This window comes from Emys orbicularis, chromosome 2 (assembly GCF_028017835.1).
Source record: "Emys orbicularis isolate rEmyOrb1 chromosome 2, rEmyOrb1.hap1, whole genome shotgun sequence".
Lineage (NCBI taxonomy): Eukaryota > Metazoa > Chordata > Testudines > Emydidae > Emys > Emys orbicularis.
Window position 1 is genome coordinate 286,755,172 of NC_088684.1, and position 20,707 is coordinate 286,775,878.

Genomic DNA, 20,707 nt, shown 5'->3' on the forward strand with positions numbered 1-20,707 from the left:
CCTTTCCTCCACCCTTTGTCTGCCTTGCTTGTGAGCTTTTTAGGGTGGGGACTGTCTGTGACTCCTAGTGTGATGGGTCCTTGATCTCAGCTGGGCCCTAGGTGGAAGACAAGGTCACTTCTGTGTGTGTATGTACAGTGCCTAGTGCAATGGGATTGCGGTTTTGATTGGGTTCTGTAAGTTATACCCTAATTAATAAAAGCTAACACCATCCGCTAGAGTTGGGTGGATGTTACAAGCTCAGTTCCAAAATAGTATTGGATCCAGTACGGTTTATTTCCTTACCCATGTTTATTTCCTTACCCATGTTCCTTACCCACTCTGAACAGCTGCTAAGCGTTACCCTGCAGGTGGCTTCATTTCAGTTGATGAAAGGCTCTGAGAACTTCTGCTGAGAGAGACATTATGGGTAAAACTTTCCAAAGCACTTGAATGACTTAGGAGCTGAAGTCCCATTTACTTTCAATCAGACTTAAGTGCTTAAGTCACTTTTGAAAACGGGATTTCATCGCCAAAGTCATTTAAGCGCTTTTGCAAATTTCACCCTACGTAAATGTAAGCTGTTGTTAAACTAAGTTTATCAGTGATGTAGCTTTAAAGGGTGAGTAGTTAACGGTCAGTGGAGGTGCCATTTATTTATGCAGAAGTTTATTTTTATCACATTATGGGCCAAGTACAGTTCTCAGGTAGGTGAGCACAGAGCTCCCATTCATACACTTGGCTTCTATTGAGTTTACAATCAGAAGGCATTGTGGCCCTAAATGGACCTGATCTAAAGACCACTGAAGTTAGTGGGAGCCTTTCCAATGACTGCAGCGGGTTTTGGATCAGATCCATTTCAATTAGACTCATGGGATCTTGGGAGCTAACTGATTTCCTCTCTTTCAGCAGCGGAATGCCAGGATCAAGTTTGAATATGATGGAGAGAAAAGGTGCGTTCCTGATCCGTTTCCGCATTTCCCTTGGTGCAGGGGGGCAAAGGCCCCTTGCTCACCCTCACCTGCAATTGTAATTCCCATTGAAAGCAATGAGAGCTTGGCATGGGAGAGGCCTGTGAATTCAGCCATAAGTATTTCCTGGGACTAGTGAACAGGCAGATTAGTTCCCAACTGTGATTCATTAAATGCCACTCACCGGTAGCTTTATTCTCAAACCCTGGTGAATTTAGCTGGACTTCAGGCCTCCCACATGAGTGTATTCTTTGATTAGTAGCCTGTGGCACTTACTTGAGATAACCAGATTCTGGGCACAGGTCCCATAATAACAGAGCTGTGATTTGAAGGCTGCCTGCCCTCCCTGCTTGACATTTATGTGGAAGGCTCTCAGCTTGTTGGAGGGTCCAGTGGCAGAGCAGGACACTTTGGAGAGTCAGGATCTCTCAGGCTAAGATGCATAATAACTAGTGCACTATGAATAGGGCTCCGTGTCTGTCACGGAGGTCGTGGAAGTCATGGAATCCGTGACTTTCTGCAACTTCAGTGACTTCTGCAGTGGCTGGTGTGGCTGACCTCAGGGCCGCCCAAGCAGATAGCCCCGGGGACAGCCACACCGGCCATTGCTGGAGCAGCCAGCCGCTCAGGCGGCCCCACAGCCAGCTACACCGGCCACTGCTCAGGCGGTGTGGCTGGCTCCGTGGACTGCCCGAGCAGCAGTCCCCGGGGCGGCCAGAGCAGCCGCTGCTCCGGTGGTCCCCAGTAGTGGTCTCCTGGGGCGACCCCTCCCCCCCAAAAAGCATTCCCCCCTCAACAGCACACCCCCTCCCCCGATTTAGTCAGGGGTGTTTTTAGTATAAGTCATGGTCAATAAGTTATTGCCCGTGACCCGTCCATGACTTTTTTACTAAAAATACCCGTGACTAAATCGTAGTCTTAACAACGAACCAAGATGCTTAGATAATACACACATAGTACAGGGGGGTCAAATCCTGCCCTCAGATATGCAACCTGTCTGAAGTCAATGGGCGCTTGCGTCTGAAGGTGGGCTGGCGTATGACTCACTGTGTAAAATCAAACCATCTTCTGCAGTTCAGTACCGCTCTTCATAGCCATGGAGATGGCAGATCACAAAGAAAACTGGCCCATGCCCCGTGGGTGGCACCTCTGCTAGATCTAGGTGATGTTCTGCTGGGTTAGATCCTGCCGGTTGTAGCACCTGTACACCATAGAGAGGGCAGAGGGGTTAGGCTGCAGCTGGAAGCTTCAGAAGGATCTGGGTGGGGTCCGCCAGAATTCCTCCTGGGCACCACAGGCAGCTAGCACCATATTAGCAAAGAGCAGGGTCTGGGCTCCCCAGCCACCTGTAGCTGTTCTGTGTGGGGGAAGGGAAGCTACTTGTGGGCTCACTGCCATGAACGACCCCATGTTATTGATCACTGTTACTTATTAACATGGCACTTATGGGATAAGAATACAGGTCCTTGCTCCAAAAAGTTGGCCATCTAATCCAATACCATGGCACCCATGTACCCACATGACACTTGTGCTGTTCATTTTCTGTATGTATGTACAGGATTCTCCAGTTTCCAAGACCAGTCAAATTCAAAGAAGTGCTCCAGAAAGTCATGGATGCGTTTGGACAGATGATGGATTTGCACTATGCAAACAATGAGGTACTACGCTGTTTGTGTTTACAGCCTGGCAGGATCCCCGTTTCAGATTTAAACCGTGGTTTATTCCTAATCCTCTAATTTGGAGACAGAACATGCTGATGGGGAAGAGGACAATCCTTCCTGATGTTTTCTGTCCTACTTAGCATGCAATAGCTCTGTGTTAAGACCCTGCCTGAACTGTCTAGATACCGAAACAGGGAGCAGTAGCTAACTGGGCTCTCTCAAAGCGACTTTAGTACAGGTATGGGGTGGTGGGTGGAGACCCAGAACAAAGGGTCCGCCCCCTCAGAGGGCCCACAAAACCCAGAACTTAACTGACTGACAGCTTTGGAGAACTAAGTCCTCTGCTTATCTACAGGACGGGGACAGCACAATCAGCAGCAGTACAGCCTTCTCCACCAAAGCGCCTGGTTTGATAGGGGCAGCTGTAGGAGTGGTTGGTTCACTGAATCCCAGGGTCTGCTGCTGAGGCTGCCAACAAACGTTATTTGTATGTAATGTATTTAACCGAGGCTGCCAGCTAATACCCACTTTTTTCGAGGCTGCAATGTGGGCTTCTCACTAGGAACTGGGCTGAAGCCCCAAACTAGTTTCATATGCTCCATTGAAGGGGCATCAGATGGGATTGATTTGAGGTCATTGCTGATCTGGGCTGACTTGAACCCACACCGTGACAGCTGGAGTGGTAGGGAAGCTTGTACTTTCACCCCTTGTGCTGTGCTAGTTCAGTGGGTAAGTGTGCCCTAATGCCCTCCAGTGCCAGCACTGAATTCATTTTAATGTCGCATCCCAGCTCCAAGCCACGTTAGCTTATCATTAGAACTGAGCACTCCCCACTGTGTGTTTCTGTGGCAGACGCTCCAGCCCAATGCAAGCATCAGCCCAATCATCCTTAGCCACCAGGGTGTGGATTCATGGATTTTTAAGGACTGAGGGAATGGATCCAGTGCTGAATTTGTAACAAAACTGGTGCCAGGGCTCAAGCAATTTTTTTTTTACTTTCATAACAGATGCGGCAAGCCCCAGAGGTGCCAGGGCTACGAACTGCCAAGCCTAGAAGTGCTGGGGCTCAGCCCTGGCTAGCGTTGGCACAAATGAAGCACTGAACGTGCCAGGATGAGGGCTCTGTGTTTGTCACAGATTAGGTGACTTTCCATGACCGCTGTGACTTCTGCGGCGGCCGGTGTGGCTGACCCCAGGGCTGCCCAAGCAGCTGGCCCTGGGGACAGTCACACCAGCCTCTTCTGGAGCAGCTCTGCAACCAGCTTGGGCGGCCCCGCAGCCAGCCGCAGCTGGAGCAGCTCCGGGGCCAGCCGCATGGCTGCTGCTCAGGTAGCCCCAGGCAGCTGTCCCCGGGGACCACCCGAGAAGTGGCCTGAGCAGCGGTCCCGGAGAAGACCGGAGCCGCTGGACCCAGCCTGCCCCCCAGCAGCGGCCCTCGGGTGCGCCCCCCAAGTCCCGTCACAGCAGTGGCCCCCAGGTCACCCCCAGCAGTCCCTCCCCCCCACCCCCCAAGATTTAGTCAGGGGTATTTTTAGTATAAGTCACAGACAGGTCACAGGCTGGGATATTTTGTTTGTTGCCCATGACCTGTCCATGACTTCTACAAAAAATACCCGTGACTAAATCGTAGCCTTAACCATGATCATCTTGTCAACTGCAGTCCTGCATATCAGGGCATTATTTACATACCATTGCATACCATGATTTGCAGGGTCCCTACCAAGAGCTCAGAAGGGGCAGGCTATGAGTTGCCTTCCCATCTGGTCCCACTGTTGAAGGCCGGATCAGACCGTGGGGTTGATCATACAGTCCCAGACCCTGGTGGTTTGTGCTTAAGGCAATCTGCCCTGCTGGCGTAGTGGAGTTGGTCAGAATTTTTGTTCAAACCTTTATTTTGATGGAAAATTGCCTTTTAGTTTAAAAAAAAAAAATCTGTGGTAAATGACCAATTTCAATGAAAGTTTTCAGGATTCTGTTGGAAAAACGGAACCCTGAAAACTTTGGGCGTTTCCAGTTTTTTTTTGACGAAACCCCAAAAACTTGTGAAGAAAAAGTTGACCTAAAAGTTTTGTTTTCATGGAAACTTTCTGCAAGAATATAAAAAACAACCAGTTCCACTAGACAGTCTGATTCACATCCCATTGGCTTGAAATGGAAAGCAAAAGAAACCCGCAGCCTGCTTGCTCATGTATAAAACAATCATTAGGGGCCTTAATTAAAGTCACAAATGAAAAACACATTTCCTCCTTTTTTTGCAGCGTGAGATTGGACCAACAAATAGAAACCCCCCATTGTGTAGGGCCATGTCTTTGATGGGATTTCTGCCAGGATTCTATTTGCATAGGCACAGTTTTACATGCATAAATGACTTGCGTATGCGATTTTTGTGGTCAGATAACAGAACAGACGTGTGCAGAACCCATTTGAACTTGCCATGCCACCAGGTTTTTGCATGTGCAAATTCTGCAAGCGATGCTGCTGCTGTTGCTCACGATAAATGTCTAACACTACGGCAGAATTGGCCCTCTAGGCTGCAGCTTTGAATGTAGCCAGAAATGTTACACATTTTCTAATCTTGGGCATTCTGTGATAGTCCCTGCTGGAAAAAGCCTGCATGGAATTCTCCAGGAGTGAGTCACTTCATTCCAGGTTCCTTTCCACTGAAAGTCTCTTCCAACAAGAACAAATAGAAGTTTATGTAATATACTGTACCCTCTGCTAGGGAATGCCTGCCTGTGCATTTGCATAGCGCCTCGCATGATCCTGAGTAGGCCACAGGGTGCTACTACCTTAGAACTAATAAATAATTATAAGCGTAAGAATGGGCTTAGATTTTCTTTTTCTTTCTGTAAATAGTCTCTGGGTGTGAGAATCTGCACCCATTGATATACAGGGCATTATGCATCCGAGAGCATTATCATGGAAATAGTATAAACCAATGAAACAGAACTTACAGAAAGGCTGTCCATGGCACACCATGTTTGGGCTAATAGTGTATTCTGGTCCAAATGTTGTTATCAATTACACCAGTGTAAATCTAGAGTAACTCCACTCCATTTTGAGCAGCCTTTGGCCTTTTCTTCATACACAGGTGCAATGAAATCAATGGGATTGCTCTGGGAGTGCTACAGATTCATCAGAGGGGTTGGCCCAATGCATGCAGAGTGATGTGTGGGTCTAACCCCATGTGGGGCTGATCCCAATGTAGTGCCAAGGAGTGTTGTGTTACTGGAAATGCCATCGGTCAGATGAGATGCAGAAGCCACGTCTGTGGCCATTGACTGGCCTTTTTTACCAGGATAGGGACGTTATCCTGGTTGAACTCGGACTCGGATGAGAACGTTCTGTCTGAATTCCCCCCCCCCCCCCCCCGTGGTTTCAGCTGGATGCAGTAGTCTATCCTCATCTGAGCTGTGATATCCCTGAGCATTGTTAAACAGTTGCTTCATTCCTCACCAGAGGTGGCCACATTCCACCTGGGTTCTGTTCCTGGCTCTGCCACCGTCCTGTTGTGTGACCTTGGGCAAATTGCTTCACCTCACTGTGCCACTGTTTCCACTGTGATTCCCTTTTGTATGTCTCCTCTATTTAAATTGGGGCAAGGACGGTCTGTCCCCGTGTGTGTGTGTATACTGCACTTTGCACAACAAGGTCCCAAGGTGCTACTGTAGTATAAGTAATAAGTGAATAGTCTCACCCCTTTTCATTTATTTTTTTTTAGATCTGTGTAAGGCGCAGTGGATTGGCCAGTGTAGCCCCCACAGTAGAAAATAAGGCATGCCATCCATGAGTGCAGAAGGGAGGACTTGCAAGCTCGTAAACGTCACTCAGTGATGTTTCCCTCACTTTCCTACCTGTCATCGGAGTTACTTAGTTTATAGACAGAAGAAGCAAAGCTGCAGCCCGGTTACGGAGTGTACAACCTGCCAGTTAGTGCCTGGGCTGTGTGCGTGCGCTTGTGGGGCTATATTTAGTGTCTCGTAGAACCCTGTTCCCAGAATCCATGTATACAGCAGCCTGGATGCCAAATGGAGCAAAATCCACTTGCCAGACATGGGTTATCGGTAAAGCCAAGCTAAATACTGCATTCACACTGTTCCAGAGGAGGGCAATTTCAGCTTGATGCTTTTGGCGTCCCCAGGCTGGCCTGAGAATGGATTAATGATGTGGTAGTGGAAGGAGACACAGTGACCTGCAGAACATTTTGTTCAAAGCAGTGGCCGAGGGAATGCAGTTAGGAAAATATGTGAGGAGCTGGGTGAAAGGGGGTTATGGAATTACCCGATGGGTTCAGGGCCAAATTCCACTCTTGGAGGAAACCAGGGGGAGTGTAAGGATGGAACATTACCCTGTGCATTTTGCAATGAGGCAGCCTCAAGCATTATAAAGCAGAAGTTAAACGTGACTTAGATTCTGCTCCTAGTTACACAGCTGCACTGAAGTCACTAAACCTGCATGCACCCACAACTGAGAGCAGGATTTGGCTTTATTATAATCAGTGTTTTGGGATTACAAGAGACTATGGGTAGCTTTTCCACTTGACACACATGCAGAATTCCCATTGACTTCCGTGAGGTTAAGCACTGTATTGGAGGGATCTATCCATCCCAGCTAGAATCGGTAAGGAATGATGGTCCAGGGGTTAGAGCACAAGCCTGGAATGTGGAATATCTGGGTTCAGTTCCTTGCTCTATCACAAACTTCCTGTGTGACCTTGGGCAAGTCATTTAGGCCTAGATTTTTAATGGGAATTAGATGCCTAAATACCTCTAAAAATCTGGCTCTTAGCCTCTCTGTGATTCAGTTCCCCATCTGTACTGTGGTAACGAGGGCCATGTAAGTACCTAAGATAGATACGTACGTAGCAAAGCTGTGGTTCTTGGCCTCTTGCCGCAACCCTAGCAATTTCCCAGACTGAGATCTCAGCTGTATTGGCCAGTGCCTACAGCTTCCCATTCACCTGTGTGTGCTCTACCGCCTTTATCCCAGACTGCATGCGTACAATCAGTGATGTATTTACCTGTGGGCCAGACCCCCAAGGCAACAGTACAGTCTCCAGTGGGGAGCCATAAGTGGTTTTTCCTAACGTTTTGCTGGGTGGGTTTTGATCTGACCTGGTGGTGTTCGTTGCTGTGGCTGCCTAGGTGGTGATCTATGATCACATGAACAATTGGCCCGTCTGTTCTAGAGGTGCTGGGCTCCTGCAGCTCCCACTAAAGTCAACAGGAAGTTACTGGGAGCCATAGGTGCGCTGCATCTCTGGAAGGCTGAGCTGCTGTTCACCTTGCATCTTGCATAGACTCAAGGTGTGGTCTGTTTGAGGAATTCAGGGCCAGTGCCCCAGGCAGCCTACAGGAGATGGAGGTAGCCATTGTGCTCACTGCTCTTAGGTGGAGCACGCCCAGGCTGGGGGAAGTGGATGTTTAGCCTTGGTCCAGGGTAACTGAAAGGGGCAGTAACCAGGCACCTCTGAAATGCAGCTACTTTAGGGGTTGGAGGGTAGCAGCCGACGTGCAAAGCATGACACTCCACATAGCAATGTGAGAGAGCAGACATTTTGGTTAGACACCAGGGTAAATCCAGGCTCCTACCAAAACAAACAAACAAACACGGGCCCTGTAGCTTTGTCACACAGACAGGGCTTTGTCTTGCCCACAGCAAACTTGGTGGATTTGCTTCAGCTGAAAGGCTAAATGGAGCCTACTGGGAGCTGAACCCGTGGCTCTGGTGAGGAGAGGTATTTTCATACACCTCTACCCCGATATAACGCTGTCCTTGGGAGCCAAAAAATCTTACCGCATTATAGGTGAAACCGCGTTATATCGAACTTGCTTTGATCCACCAGAGTACGCAGCCCCGTCCCCCCGAAGTGCTGCTTTACCGCGTTATATCCGAATTCATGTTCTATCGGGTCGTGTTATATCGGAGTAGAGGTGTATTTCAAATGTAGGAGCTAGGCCTTGTCTACCCGTGGGATTTGCCCTGATTGTTCCCATTGGTGCCCAGCCGCAAGGGTAGCTGCACCAGTGCAAACCCTTAGTGTGCACAGGCTAGGATGATATAATCTGAATTTGTATCTGTCCAGTTTATACCCGCTTGAGACCAGAGTAAGCTGTGTTGGTGCAGATTGCAGCTTATATTGGCTATACCTGTATACACGTGGGGTTTTGTACTGATGCAGCTACTTTGGCATCACTGGTGAAGAATTGCCCAGTGTAGACAAGGCCTTAGATCACTCAGGCTACATCTACACTACAGGGCGGGGGTCGATTTAAGATACGCAAATTCAGCTACGCGAATAGCGTAGCTGAATTCGACGTATCAGATCCGACTTACCCTGTTGTGAGGACGGCGGCAAAATCGACTGCCGCGGCTCCCAGTCGACGGCGCTTACTCCCACCTCCGCTGGTGGAGTAAGCGCGTCGATTCGGGGATCGATTGTCGCGTCCTGACGAGACGCGATAAGTCGATCCCCAAGAGATCGATTTCTACCCGCCGATTCAGGCGGGTAGTGTAGACCTCGCCTAAGACTGAGCAGCATCCACCCATAGCTTTGTCCCCATGAGCAGCCCAAGCTCTGTAGCTGGTTAGCATGTGCACAGTTGACTTGAAGATGAGTATCAGAAGCATATGGGGGTCCAATGACTCATAGAGAAGGGGATCCAGGAAGATCACCCCCAACAGCCAGGGGTCTCTGTAATGCCAGTAGTTTGGAGCCACTGATGACTGGTAAGCTTTGTTCTTAGCTCTCTGGCCTTCCCACTGGCTGGATCATTGATGCCGCTTTCACGCGTTCTTTGTTCTTTGCAAGCATTGTTATTGTAATTTTATCCTGTTCCTCCATGGATCATATCTTGAAAGAAAAGGTTAAAGCCCCTGAATGCTCAGGGGTGCTTGGGTTTTGATTTCCATCCAGACTCTCCATTCCCTCCCAAGCCTTCTGTGCGCGGTGCGAAGTTTTTGCTTCCTTTGTTTACCCAGTTTGTGACCCTGCCGTGCTACGGGTGTTTGTTCAATCCCTTCCAGCTTCTGATCCCACTGAAATCCCAGGAAGACTTGGACCGAGCGGTGGAGCACTTGGACCTTAGCCCTTCTCTGAAGAGTCTGAGGGTGTTTGTGAAGGCTCCAAGGAAAGCTAACGTGAGCCCTTTAGCTTTGTTCTTTTGTGTGCAGAGTGAGTCGCGCTGTTATTGTATGGGGGGGAATGGAAAGGAGAGACGCTGTTCTAGGGGTGTCTGCTCGTAGCTGTCTGAGTTGGCACTAGACCATCTTCCGCTCGTACGTCTCTGCTCTGAAATCTGCCCTGTCGTCAGGCCGGTGTAAATGCTGTTGCCGGCACAGCTGTTGAATTTAATTTAGTGCTTTCTGCGAGGCAGGATTGGACGCTATGGCAATAGGTGCCTAATAGATTCCTGAGACAGATGGCAAGTGTATATCCTGTGACAGGACATCCACGCCGTGCATCTACCAGGGGACTCCTGTGTGGCCCAGAGGGGTGTGTTTGTGGCAGGCCATTTATCCTGCCAGCGGACCCTGAGATAGCAGTGTCGCTCTATGGTCATACAGGGCCAGATTGTCATGGCCCTTGCATGGGTTTTCAGAGAGAGCAAAATAAATTCTCTCCCCACCTTACACGCTCTGCACAGCAGCCAGGGCAATTGCAGCCTCTGCACTTGGGACAGAATTGGGACTGTTCCCTCTGTGTGATCCAGGATGACACCCCAAAGGGGGCATGGCGAGGAGCAAACTGCACAGTCCCCCTGCACACCAGGCTGCTCAGACGTGCACCAACCTTCCCTGGGGCAGGGTGGCTCTACACATCTGCCTACTACACTGAACCTGCCCACGCTGGGCGTACTGCTGAGGAGCACGTCTGGCTCTATAGGTGTGTGCAGGTGCATCCAGCCAAAGCATGCGCCGTGCTGCCCTAAGCATGTTCTCTGTGCATGGCGTCAAGGGACAGCTTTACGGTCATAGGACACTGTCCATTTCATAAAGGGCCTGGTCCTGTGGCAGGTGCTGATTGCTCTCAGCTCCCATTGACTTTAAGGGGACCTGAGAGCGCTCTGCACCTTTTGCAAGTACTCAGAACCTTGCTGGATAGAACCCCCAAAAAAGGGAATTCAGCAGGGAGTTGGACTGGGTCTCTGAAGTCCTAGGCTAGCACCCTAGCCATTAGACCTTCCTTCCTCACATCATTCATAGAATCTCAGGGTTGGAAGGGACCTCAGGAGGTCATCTAGTCCAACCCCCTGCTCAAAGCAGGACCAATCCCCCACTAAATCTCCAAATGGCCCCCTCAAGGATTGAGCTCACAACCCTGGGTTTAGCAGGCCAATGCTCAAACCACTGAGCTATCTTGGGCACCTCCTGCTGGCCAGCCCATGGACGCGCCTGACTGCAGGAGCATTGCAGCCACAGAAGTTGCTGCTGCTAGGACAGGGCAGCTAAGTCAGAGTGGGATACAGGTGCACTCCAGTGTGGAACAGAGCTGGCCAATGGCTTCTACTCCAGCACCTTCTGAGAAGAGAACATAATAAGCTCCCCCTTGTAATATATAATTGTACACGCTCTGATCTAACTGCATGTGAGGGGCAAGGATTCCTGAGGGCCATCTACGTATTTTACCAAAAAACCTCACCAGCATGGTGGTGGTAAAGCACCATATTGCCCAGATGTGGTGGTTACCACCTTACTCACTGGGTATGCTGTTCCCCTTTCCCTTACCCCTTTGTCTGTCTGTCTGTCTGTTTTCCTTTCAAGTCCCAGTCCTGCAATTGGATCCATACGGATGGGCCCTTACGCTGCACAGAGTTTCATTAAAATTCTTGGTGTTTGCAGGCGTCTGGATCTGACTGAAGGATCGGGGCCTGAGATAAGAGCGCCGGAGCCTTCCCAAAAGTGGGGAGGCTGGGGGCCCCTTCCCCCCCTAGACTCCTCCCCTTTCTCCCCAACGGCTCGCCCATCCTCTTCCTCTGGAGGCCCCACCCCTGGCCAAGCCAGAGCAGGGCTGGGGAGCCCCCCCGCCACACTGTCCAAGGTGAGGGTGGGCCAAAAGCAGCCCCCTGCCCGTGTCCCCGTCCCCAGGGGCCCCCCTGCCCAAGGCACGTAGAGGGACCCAGGCTCACCACAGCTGCCTGTGTGGCTCTCCCCAACCTGGCTCTGGCCAGGGGGCGAGGCCTTGGAGCTGCAGTGTGGCCAGAAGTGGGGAGCCGCGGTGGACACTCCACCTGCCCGCGGTGCAGGGGGCCCGTCGAAAGCAGCCCCCGGCCCCCCTGTCCAGTGCAGGTGGAGGGCCCACGGGGCTCTTACCATGGCCAAGCTGCGGCTCCAAGGCCAGGTTGGGAAGAGTGGCGTGGGCAGCTGTGGTGAGCCGGTGCAGAGTCGCGGACCCTGGCTCCGCCTCCGCCTGCCCTGGGCTGGGCGGGGACATGGGCCGGGGACCGCTCTCAGCTATCCCGCATGGTGGGCAGGTGGAGGGTCCGCACGGCTCCCACAGTTGCCTAGGATCCCCGGCCAGACTGCACGCTGGCTTGGCCGGGGGATGGGGCTTTGGAGGGAAGAGGAGGGGAAGCGGGCATGGTCTACCCCAGCTAAAAGTGGGAGGGCTATAGCCCCCCTGGTCCCGGCGCCACTGGCCTGAGATTGTGAGCCCTTTGGGGCAGGGACCCTCCCTTTTCTGACTGGAAATAACAGTTGTAGGTGCTACCAGAAACAAACTATAAGTCCTGTTTCATATTTTTATTTATCCTTATTAACGGAGATCTGATCTGTCTTTTATGATATTCGATTAATATGTATTATTGTTTATTTATTTATTTGTCTCTCTGATTCAGTTCATTTGGTAACCAGAAAACATGGTGATAGTCACCAAATGTCATTTTCATGGGAATGTCTGGAAAGGTACAAACCCCTGCCCTGGGGCAGAGTGTAACCGCTTCCTTTGATTCGCAGTTCCTCCAGCCCAACAACAGTAAGCAGCATGAGATGAGAATATCCAAGTCCACGGGCGACATCATGGGGTCCCTGTATAAAGACGCTGAGAGGACGCGGAAGTATTCAACAGGTGAGTGAAATGCGATGCGCTCAGGTTCCCCGCGCACCAGCGCTGGTTCTTCACAGGCTGGCTGTACCCCCCCATCCCTGGGGTTCGTTCTTGGCTCCTGACATTTTTACATCTGGCCAGTGCACTGAAGGCTCAGTGCGGCTAGTGTCTGGGTCTCGGCCTAGAGGAAAGGTTGTGCTAGCTGAGCTCACGTGCTCGTTGCTGCCTTGCCTGGATCCAAGAGAAGCGCTGTCCGTTATCTTGCTTAAGAGCCAGGGGAAGTGCAGAGGTTCCTGGTTTCCGACTTGAAGAGAAAACCTATCTAGTTGTAGTGGATTCAAATGAATTCAGTGCTGCTGAACTTGATCAAGGCCTGGGACAGAACCTGAGGAAGCCAGGCCCTCTCTCTCCTTTGCATTAACTGTTCTCTCTCCCATTTTCTTTACTTTTGCCGTCTGCTTCACTCTCTTCCGTCAACAAGAAGGAAATAACGGGGCTAAGTGGGCTGGGATTTGGCCGCTCCTGCGTTCTAATCCCAGCACTGCCCCTGGGAAGAAACCAGTAATTCTTTTCTCACTTCTGCTGGCTTCAGTGCATTGCTCTAGATTTTCACCAGTGTGAGAGGAGAACCTCTCTTGCTCCACATGGTAAAAGGGGATTCCTGGTACGGTACTTACCCCCTTGGAATGTTGTGAGAATGAATGTGTGTGAAGTGCTACTCAAATGAAACAGAACATCCTTTACACTCCAATTGCTAGTCTTCAGCCAGTGCTGAGGTCCTACTCCCTCTGAACACTTGGCCATGAGCCTTCTGGCCCTCAGTCCACATGTGCAGCACCTACTGGGCCTGGTTTCTGTTCCTGGCTCTGCCACAGACTTGTGTAGCCTTGGGCAAGTCTCTTCATCTCTTTCTGCCTCGGTTTCTGTCTCTGAAATGACTCCTCTTTTTAAGTACTTTGAGATCATTGGTGAAAAGTGGTGTTGTTAGACTCCTCTTGATTGTTAATAAGACCTTTATGGAAAATCCCGTAGGATTTAATAGAGGATGGTATACTTTGTATAGATCTAGTAAACCAGCACAGAGAATTTTATACCAGGAATATAATTCTCTATTACATTCTATAGGCTGTCTTAAAAATTCTGTGCAGAGAAGAGCATTCTCCACTACATTCTATGGGTTACTTTATAATGTAATTTCTAGAGAGCCCTATTGGTTTAATCCAAATGATTATTTTATTTATATATATATATATATATATATATATATATATAAAATAATCATTTGGATTAAACCAATGACTATATATATAAGTAGTTGGACTATATATATAAGTAGTGCCAGAATCCCAGTCTGGATCAGGGCCCCACTTTGCTAGGACCCCACCCCCCTGCTCCAGAGAATTTGCAATATTATGTGCTAAAGGATTTGACCATTGCAACAAAGGGATATCTCTTCCTGTGGATTTACCATTTCTCACTCACATGGTATGTGCTGTCAGACAATATAGGCTGCAGCTTGCTGAAATATTGCACAGTGATTTATTTGAGATGTTCTCCTATATTAGGTCAAATTCCACCCCGGGACAGCCATGCACAACGCCTGTGGAAGTCAAGGGAACCGTGTGTGCATATACAGGATCTGTATTTGGCTCTCTCATGTTTATTTGCCGGGGTTCTTTTAGCTCATGCTGCTCTTGAGTGTTTGCCCAAAGCTTGGCAGAGTCTCTGGATGAATCTGAATGAAACACACGCGTTAATACATGTTATTGCACAAAGCCTCAGTAGGAACTTTTTGTACTTAAACAGAATAACATCTCTGCTTCTTTTCTTGGGGCATGTTAAACTGTTAACACATGCCCATAAATTCCAGTGATGGCATTGGGAGTTAATGTGTGCGTGCAGATGGAAGAATTGATCCCACATGTAGCTGCACTAACGGGAGGATTCTAGTTATGTGGGGCACTCACTCAGATTTAAGGCCATACCACCTTGGGCTTTTATTATTATTATTATTATTATTTATTATTTGTATCGCACTAACATCTACAGGCCCTAACCGAGATGGGGTCCCACTGTGCTTTGTACTGTTGCATACCTATAGTAAGAGACCACACCAGTCTTTGCCCTGAAAAGCTTAGTCTAAATAGACAAGACTTAGGTCTGCAGGAATAAGGGCACGGAGAGAGTCAGTGTATAGCCTATAGCAGTGGTTCTCAACCCAGCTGACCACCCAGTGCCACTGGGTCCAGGCTGCCCAGCCGGGAAGGGCATGGTACAATGGGGTTGGGGACACTGGCTGGCCCCACTTTGTGGAGGGGTCTCTGGGCGGGAGGCGCTGGGCATAGGGGTCTGTGGGGGCATGTCTGAGGGGGGTGCGCTGTGGTTCTCAATGTGTGGCCCAGGTAACACAGGCCCACAATGATAAATAGGTTGAGAACCACTGGCTTATAGTCTGTTGCAGAACTGGGATTGGAACCGAGATCCCCTGAGAACCAGGCCTCTGCCTTTACCAGAAGGCCGTCCTAACTCTGTTTGGAACTTTTTCAGTTTCTGGGTCAACACAAGTATGGAGAGACCCTCTCTTGCTGCAGTACCTGGGTCTTCCATGGAGGTGTTAGCAATATAGCAATACAGCAGGTTGCTCTTTTCTTTCTGAGTCAGTATGCTCCAGTGGGGGTAGGAGTCCCTGCGTGGATGGAGGGGCTGTTTTTTCACATGAGGTGTAACCCTGACATTCTGATCATCCCGGGTCATTAACAACTCCATGGTATTTTCCACCCGTAGGGACATTACTGAGCCTGGTGCCCTGGCCAAATTGCAGCTTAGATAATTGGCATTTCACTTGGCTACACTGTCCTTCACTTCCAGTTGCAAAACGTTGCCTTGTGTTTGCTTCAGTGTGACCAAGGTGAGTGAGGTTAAGGGGAAATCTCACCTCAGCCTTAACTGTGGAGCTGCAAGTCGCACCTCCATAGCAGAGCCAGGTATATTTTCAAGGGAGATTCTGTTCTGCAAAGCAACTCTGTGAACATGGCAAGTTGGGGGGTGTTCTAAATGATTCTGTCTCCAAAAAATGCTCAATTTACTGGTTTGGTGGGGGGGAAAATGGGAAGGTGCTTTCTGTCCGCCTTGCAGAGTCAGCCTGACTTTTGAGAGTCAAGTCTGAGCATATCCCTCCTTGCATGTCATTGTCAGTGACAAAGGAACCACAAGTCCAGTCTTGGCCTCGCTTCCATCTGTGCAACCCTACTGCTGATAACAGGGAGATGTGATTGATTGGAGCTTAGTAAATGATTCTGTTGATACACAAGAAGGAACAAACTCCAGCGCCCTCTCCCATCGCTGTGCTGGCTCTGCTACATTAACGGGAGTCTGAATCCACCCAGAGGGAGCAGATCTGCTGAGGAAAAGGGACTAGTTCTACCACAGCTAGACAGAAAATACTCTCTTGCTCCCAAAAATTCAGTGAAAACTGATTTTGTTGTTGTTTTCATTGCAATTTTCTGTGGAAAACTTTGATCCGCCCCCTCAGAAATAGCAAATGTTAAAAATGGACCACCTCTGAGGAGAGCAGATGCCTTTTGAAAAAAACATTAGTCCAAATCTTGGGGAGAGGGATAGCTCAGTGGTTTGAGCATTGGTCTGCTAAACCCAGGGTTGTGAGTTCAATCCTTGAGGGGGCCACTTAGGGATCTGGGGCAAAATCAGTATTTGGTCCTGCTAGTGAAGGCAGGGGGCTGGACTCAATGACCTTTCAAGGTCCCTTCCAGTTCTAGGAGATAGGATATCTCCATTAATTTATATTTATATTTATTTAAAATCCAATTGTTCGTCCAAAAAAAAGTGAATGGAAAAGTTTCCAACCAGTTCTGATTTTTTACATAGTCCCTTTCCACAGCTAAAGAGCATTTTTAAGCTACAGATACCTTAGAGGAGCTGCAGAGCTTCACTGCGCCAGCAGCAGGCATTCTCTGTGCCAAAAGCTGACCCAGGCAGGATGCCTCCTGGGGTGCTGGCAGGACAGCCCCGCGCAGTTCTTTCCAGCTGTTGCTTACCCTCTCCGTGCTCTCCGCCTTGGATTGTCAGGCAGCCGGCAAGATGGTAGGGGCCTGGCCATCTCCCAGCCCCTCTTTAGAGTATGTAACATCCTAGCCAGCATGTGAATCGTCTTGCGATACAGAAAGCAGACTGCAGATTCCGTGCAGGTGTCCGACAGCTGCTATCTTTGCTGACACACTGGGGATTGAACTGGGGATTTCACAGCTGGAAGCGTAAGGCTCTGTAGCTTGAACTGAAGAGCCAAGGCTCTCTAGGTGGGGCTGCGACAACTCTGTGGGTTGGCACTGAGAGGGATACGTAGGACACGCTGACCAGTGAGTTGCAGGTGTACAAGGGGGGACAGGAGGGAAAGTGCTCGCTCTGACCTTCTCCTCATTTGTGGGCTTGCCCAAGAGCAGCCACAATCTGGCTTGTAGTGTGTAAGGAGCTAGAGGCTGGAACAGTCTGTCATAAGAACGGCCATACTGGGTCAGACCAATGGTCCATCTAGCCCAGTATCCTGTCTTCCGACAGTGGCCAATGTCAGGTACTTCAGAGGGAATGAACAGAACAGGTGATCATCATGTGATCCATCCCCTGTCGCCCATTCTCAGCTTCTAGCAAACAGATGCTAGGGACGCCATCCCTGTCCATCCTGGCTAATAGCCATTGATGGGCCTGTCCTCCACGAACTTATCTAGTTATTTTTTTAACCCTGTTAGTGTCTTGGCCTTCATAACATCCTCTGCCAAAGAGTTCCACAAGTTGAATGTGCGTTGTGTGACTAAGTACTTCCTTATGTTTATTTTAAACCTGCTGCCTATTAATTTCATTTGGTGACCCCTGGTTCCTGGGTTATATGATAGGGTAAATAACACTTCCTTATTTACTTTCTCCACACCAGTCATGATTTTATAGACCTCTATCATATCCCCCCCCTTTTCCAAGCTGAAAAGCCCAGTTTTATTAATCTCAGCATATCCTCATTCTCCTTAAACCCTGGACTCCTTTGCTGCTGCATCCCAAGCCCCTGAGTCACAGCTGGGACTCTAATGAACATCAGATCTTTGCATAATGTCCCTTGTTTTGTTTTGTGGTGACATCGGCCCAGGGCTGGGCCCTCAGCTTCTGCAGCTTGCAGCTGTGAGCGTAGGCAGCGCTTGATGACCCCTTCGCAATCACGACCCATCTTTTTATAAACGAATAGAAACCATACTTTCTTTTCTGGATCTCTGCTTAGCCAGGGGAGGGTGTGTTGTCAGATAGGCAGTTGGTAAAGATTTGGGACCTGCTTAAGCAGAGGGAGAATTAAACCAGAGAACATTTAGGCAGAGGGGAGCCAAGCCTGGCACTGGGGGATCTAGCTGTACGTGCAACACCACAAACTTTCTGCACATGCTGTATGAAAAGTTCTTAAAAAAAAAACGAATGGAAAGGAACATGGAAGATCCCTGCAAATGCCAGGAGTGGCTGTCAGAATCTCCATGCTGGCTTGGCTGGCCATGCTCAGGACATGCTGTACTCTAGCCCCGAGCTAATAGCCTTTTGTTGTGTTGTGTGTAAAACAGAGGGAGATCCTAGCTCACTCCCCTCTCAGATTAGCTCAACTGAATATTCAGGGCCAAATCCTCAGCTGGTGCAAGTCGCCTGTTGACTTGAGTGATGCTGCACTGATTTACACCCGCTGAGGATCGGGCCCCAAGAGTTCGGCTTTTGTTGTAAGCTAATGTTTCAGAGCGCCTGCTGTATCTGAGCGGGGCAGAGACGGAATTAGTGCTTCAAGTTCAAGAGGTGGAGGAAAAGCCTGGTAGGATGGCTTCTAGGGCACCTAATCTCTGTCCCTGGCACTGCTGTTGTTTCTTCAGCACCCGAAATCCAGTGCAAAGAGCAGTGGTACTCCACCTTCTACCTTGCCCTTTACAGGTGTATGGTTTATTGAGCAACCTGTACAGGTGGGCTGGGCCAGCCCAAGGCCAGAGTTATCTATCCATCTATCTACCCCTCCCTCCCTGTCTCTCTGGATTAAGGTTAGGTTACCTAATCTGTCTAAGGTGTCTGTCGCTGTACTATCTGAGTCCTATAGATACATTAGACAACATAATTTCTGTCATTAGTGGATCACAACCCACCTGCCCCCATTTCCATCCTCGTCCCATGCTGAATAAAGCGCAGTGATGCTGAGCGGCGCTCTGGCTTTAACGGGGGGAGTGCCGGGGCTGCACTGTGCTCTGAAGGTGGCTAGATCAGGCTCCACCTGATCCTTGGGAGTAGAGAGTTGGACACTGCAGGGTCCTCCCTCTGCCCAGAAAGCCCTACTCCCGAGCCTAGAGCCACTTCTCCAATTCAGCCAAAGAAAAAGGTGTAGGGACACAGAGCAAGGGCTGCAGGGAAATGCCTGGTGCCTGGGAATACACACCACCGCTGTAGATGTCAAACTATGAGCCGTTCCTGTCAGCTCCTCTGAAGTTTATCCACTGGGACAGTCTTGCCATAAAGGGTCCCTAGCCCAATCCGTACCAAGCTCCTCTCCAGTGAGAGGCCCCTCCATCCAAATTACTGCCTATCCTGGAAGAGTGGGTCAGGTTTCTTATCCCCCTTGAATCTGGTGGCAGAAGGCATAACCCTGGAAGGTCAAACAGAGCTGTCCTATGTCAATAGGAGTGAAGCGGGTTTCACTCAGAGGCCAGCAGGCCTAGTGGGCAGGCCATGGCTCGACAGTCCTTTCACCCTGTAGTGAGTTGCATTCCGGTTGGCAGACCGTGGCTTGTCAATTTCCCAGCGCTCAGGAGTTCTCCCAGATAGATGTGGGGGGGGGAGTGAGAAGTAGGGGGATCCAGGCCACCTCCCCACCAGGGCCCATGGGGGAGAGGCCTGGAATGTCTCTCTCGCCTCTTCCTGGTGCCCCTGACCAGCCTCCCCGGGTGCTCTCTCTTGCTCTGGGACATAATCTCAGCCTGCTTTCCTCTACCCGGGAGTCCCCAGTCAGTCCCAGCAGCTCAGTCAGTTAACTGAGCATTCCCGGGCTCTCCTCTTAGTGTCCAGTTATTCTCCCTCAGTGGGGAGGGAAAAGGGTCCCTCCTGGTTGAGTCTTACCCCCAGTCCAGACCCTCTCTTGTGGATCGCTTTGTCCCCAGAAGATGCAAACTGCGATCCTCCTGTTAGCCAGCCTCTCCTTCACTTTCCCTCCCTGCTTGACTGAAGTCCCTTCTCTGCAGATCCTCTATTTGGAGCATAATCTGCTGCTGCTGAGGGGCGGGGCCCTTTTGGCCTGGTACTGCTCCCTCCCTCCCTTAGTCTCCATGTGGGGTCCGTAAATGCCATCGCAAGGAGTTATTATACAGACTAGGGCCCTGATCCTACAAAGACTTGCATGCAATCATGCAAAGACTTTATACTTGCAAGCAGTTCTATTTAACTCAATGGGGGCTACTCCCATGTTTAAAGTTAAACTCAGGGTATGTAAATCTTTATAGGATCAGGGCCTTAGACTCCTTTTAAAAGAACCCTGTAGGAGAGAGAGAAATAGGGCTTTGTGCTGTTGCTGCCCTATCTCGCAATAGGGGTAATAAAAGAAATTCCCAACATAACTGAGCCACAACCATCACAGTGTGTGAAATCTATATGCTTTTCAGGGCAGGGCCTGACTTTATTTCCGTGTTTGCTACAGCAGTGCTAAACAAATAATTGACTAATAATACTGTGGATCTGGTTTATTCAAGGAAACGGAGATCTTACGTGGTTACATTCTTGTGTTAAAGAGAAAAGAGACTGCCTTGTACTTCCCATTATTAGGGCTGGTTTGAAGCCAATTCGATATGAGATCTGTAATAATTGGAGGTGTTTTCTCTCCTGGGTCTTGGCATTAGTTCTTGGTTGGTTGGTTTGGGGTTTTTTTCCACGGTGTACTTCTCCCGTAGGAAATCTGTGAGGGGAAAAGAAGGGGGGAGAAAGAATTGTCTCAAAACCATATGACTATTTTTCAAATCCTACTAAGGGATCTGGACTGGCTACCC

At 49.6% G+C, this 20,707-nt stretch overlaps 1 protein-coding gene across 1 annotated transcript in view; it reads left to right on the forward strand.

Annotated features, from left to right (window-relative positions):
* LOC135873869 (mitogen-activated protein kinase kinase kinase 3-like) overlaps nucleotides 1–20,707 on the forward strand; it is a 116,101-nt gene that overhangs the window by 72,372 nt on the left and 23,022 nt on the right. Inside the window, exons 5-8 of the mRNA XM_065398479.1 lie at nucleotides 889–932; nucleotides 2,509–2,608; nucleotides 9,638–9,751; nucleotides 12,566–12,677. Coding sequence (XP_065254551.1) covers nucleotides 889–932; nucleotides 2,509–2,608; nucleotides 9,638–9,751; nucleotides 12,566–12,677 — 370 coding nt within the window. The remainder of the gene's footprint in view (nucleotides 1–888; nucleotides 933–2,508; nucleotides 2,609–9,637; nucleotides 9,752–12,565; nucleotides 12,678–20,707) is intronic.